This window comes from Helianthus annuus, chromosome 12, assembly GCF_002127325.2.
Source record: "Helianthus annuus cultivar XRQ/B chromosome 12, HanXRQr2.0-SUNRISE, whole genome shotgun sequence".
Classification (NCBI taxonomy): domain Eukaryota; kingdom Viridiplantae; phylum Streptophyta; class Magnoliopsida; order Asterales; family Asteraceae; genus Helianthus; species Helianthus annuus.
Window position 1 is genome coordinate 87,784,260 of NC_035444.2, and position 2,080 is coordinate 87,786,339.

At 41.3% G+C, this 2,080-nt stretch overlaps 1 protein-coding gene across 1 annotated transcript; it reads right to left on the minus strand.

The window, feature by feature from the left end:
• Window positions 1-275: 275 nt before the first annotated feature.
• Window positions 276-1,190, minus strand: LOC110893135. The gene has a single exon (XM_022140253.1). The coding sequence runs from the start codon at window positions 1,188-1,190 to the stop codon at window positions 276-278; it is 915 nt and encodes a 304-aa protein (XP_021995945.1).
• Between the last annotated feature and the right edge of the window lie 890 nt (window positions 1,191-2,080).

Sequence of the window (2,080 nt, forward strand, 5' to 3'; positions counted from 1 at the left end):
AAACCATCTCGCTCCTTGCAATTGATCAAAAAGATCATCTATTCGAGGTAGAGGATATCTATTTTTCATTGTCAACTTGTTCAACTCTCGATAGTCGATGCACAGGCGCATCGAACCATCTTTCTTTTTCACAAAAAGTACCGGGGCTCCCCAAGGTGACACACTCGGGCGTATGAAGCCCTTATCAAGCAATTCTTGTATTTGTGTCATTAGCTCTCGCATTTTAGCGGGAGCTAATCTATAGGGAGCTTTGGCCACTGGTTTGGCGCTCGGGTTTAGTTCAATTTGGAATTCCACCTCTCGCTCAGGTGGTAATCCGGTAATTCGTCCGGAAACACATCCGGATACTCGTTCACAACTTCAACTTCTCCAATTTCAGGCGTCTTTTGTCTTGTGTCTACTACGTAGGCCAAAAACGCCTTGCCCGCATTTCTTGCGTACTTAACTGCCTCGACAATCGTACACAATTTTGTCTCTAATTTTCTTTCCCCACGAATACTTACTCGAGCCCCATTAGGTGACAATACATGAATAACTTTCGCCTCACATCGTATTTCCGCATGATAACGGGATAACCAATCCATTCCAACTACTACTTTAAATTCCCCCAAAACCATAGGAATAAGATCTATTTCAAAGTCTTCATTTTCTATGGTGATCTTACAGTTTTTACAAATTTCATATAACACATAACTTTTGCTATCCGCTACCTCTACTTCTAAGGGTATAGACATTCGTTCTTTTCTAAAGGAGGGATGACACGTAAGTTCATTTGACACAAAAGATCTACTAGCACCGGAATCGAACAACACATTTACGGGTATTATGTTGACTAAGAAAATACCTGATACAACATTCGGTAGAACCTTAGCCTCCTCCGTGGTAATTTGAAACATCCTTCCCCGAGCCTTCTGATTTTCATCCTTCTTTCCATCTTTTTGCCCCTTTTGTTTTAGCTTCGGACATTCGGCTTTGACGTGACTAGGAGTAAAGCAATTGAAACACGTCCTCACGGGACTAGGGCACTTATAGTAAGGATGCCCTTCCTGACCACAGTTGTAGCATCCCTTCTTCCCCAATAGACATTCTACAGTATGAAGCTTCCCACAAGTTTTGCATGGAGGAATACTACTTTTAGATCCTCCTTTGTTTCTATTGTCATGTTGCTTATGTTTCTTGGACGGACTCATAGTTGTGGGCTTTTCAGCCGCTCTTTTCTCCCCCCTTTCTACTTGTCGCTTCAGCTCTATCTCTCTATCCCGAGGCCAGTTGATAAGTTCATTCAAAGTTTCACACTTCGAGGGAGTGATGAATCCCTATATTCAGCCTTCAACATGCCGTGATACCGATTTATCTTCATTCTTTCAGTCTGGACAAAGTCATCACAGAACTTTTGCTTATCAAAGAAGGTGTTGGTGATTTCATCAATAGATTCATCCTGTTGGCGAAGAATTCCTCTTGTATTCTATCAATTGCCAACTGCGGGCAATGATACTTCAGGAACGATTCCTTGAATTCTTGCCAAGTTAACGTTTGAAGTTTCTCTTCCCCTAACTCCTTACATTGCGTATCCCACCAATCCTTAGCTTGTTGTTGAAGCTGACCCGTAGCAAACATTACTTGATCTTCCTTCTCGCATCGGCTACGTATGAACACAGCTTCAATATTTGCTATCCACCTTTGACATTTTATCGGATCAACCTCCCCATTGAATGAGGAGGGATTGCACGCCATAAAATCCTTGTATGTACACCTTCGCTCCTTACTTTTGCTTCTAGACCCTTCAATCATTTCCTTTAACTCCTCAATCTTACTAGTCATCATAACATCTACTACCCCTAAAACACGGCTTTCAACTTCTTGAGCTAACTGGGGAAGGTTAGCATGTATAACCTTTTCTGCCGCTTCCATAATCTTATTATCAAATGCTTCTTGTCGTGCTACTTCAGCATCATCTATTCCCTGTGTCCGTCATCTACAGAAAACATTCATTCTATTCATTAGAGTTTCCTTTCATACACCTCTTCATCACATATAAACTTGTATTATCATACTACATTCCATTTACAATTCATACTTC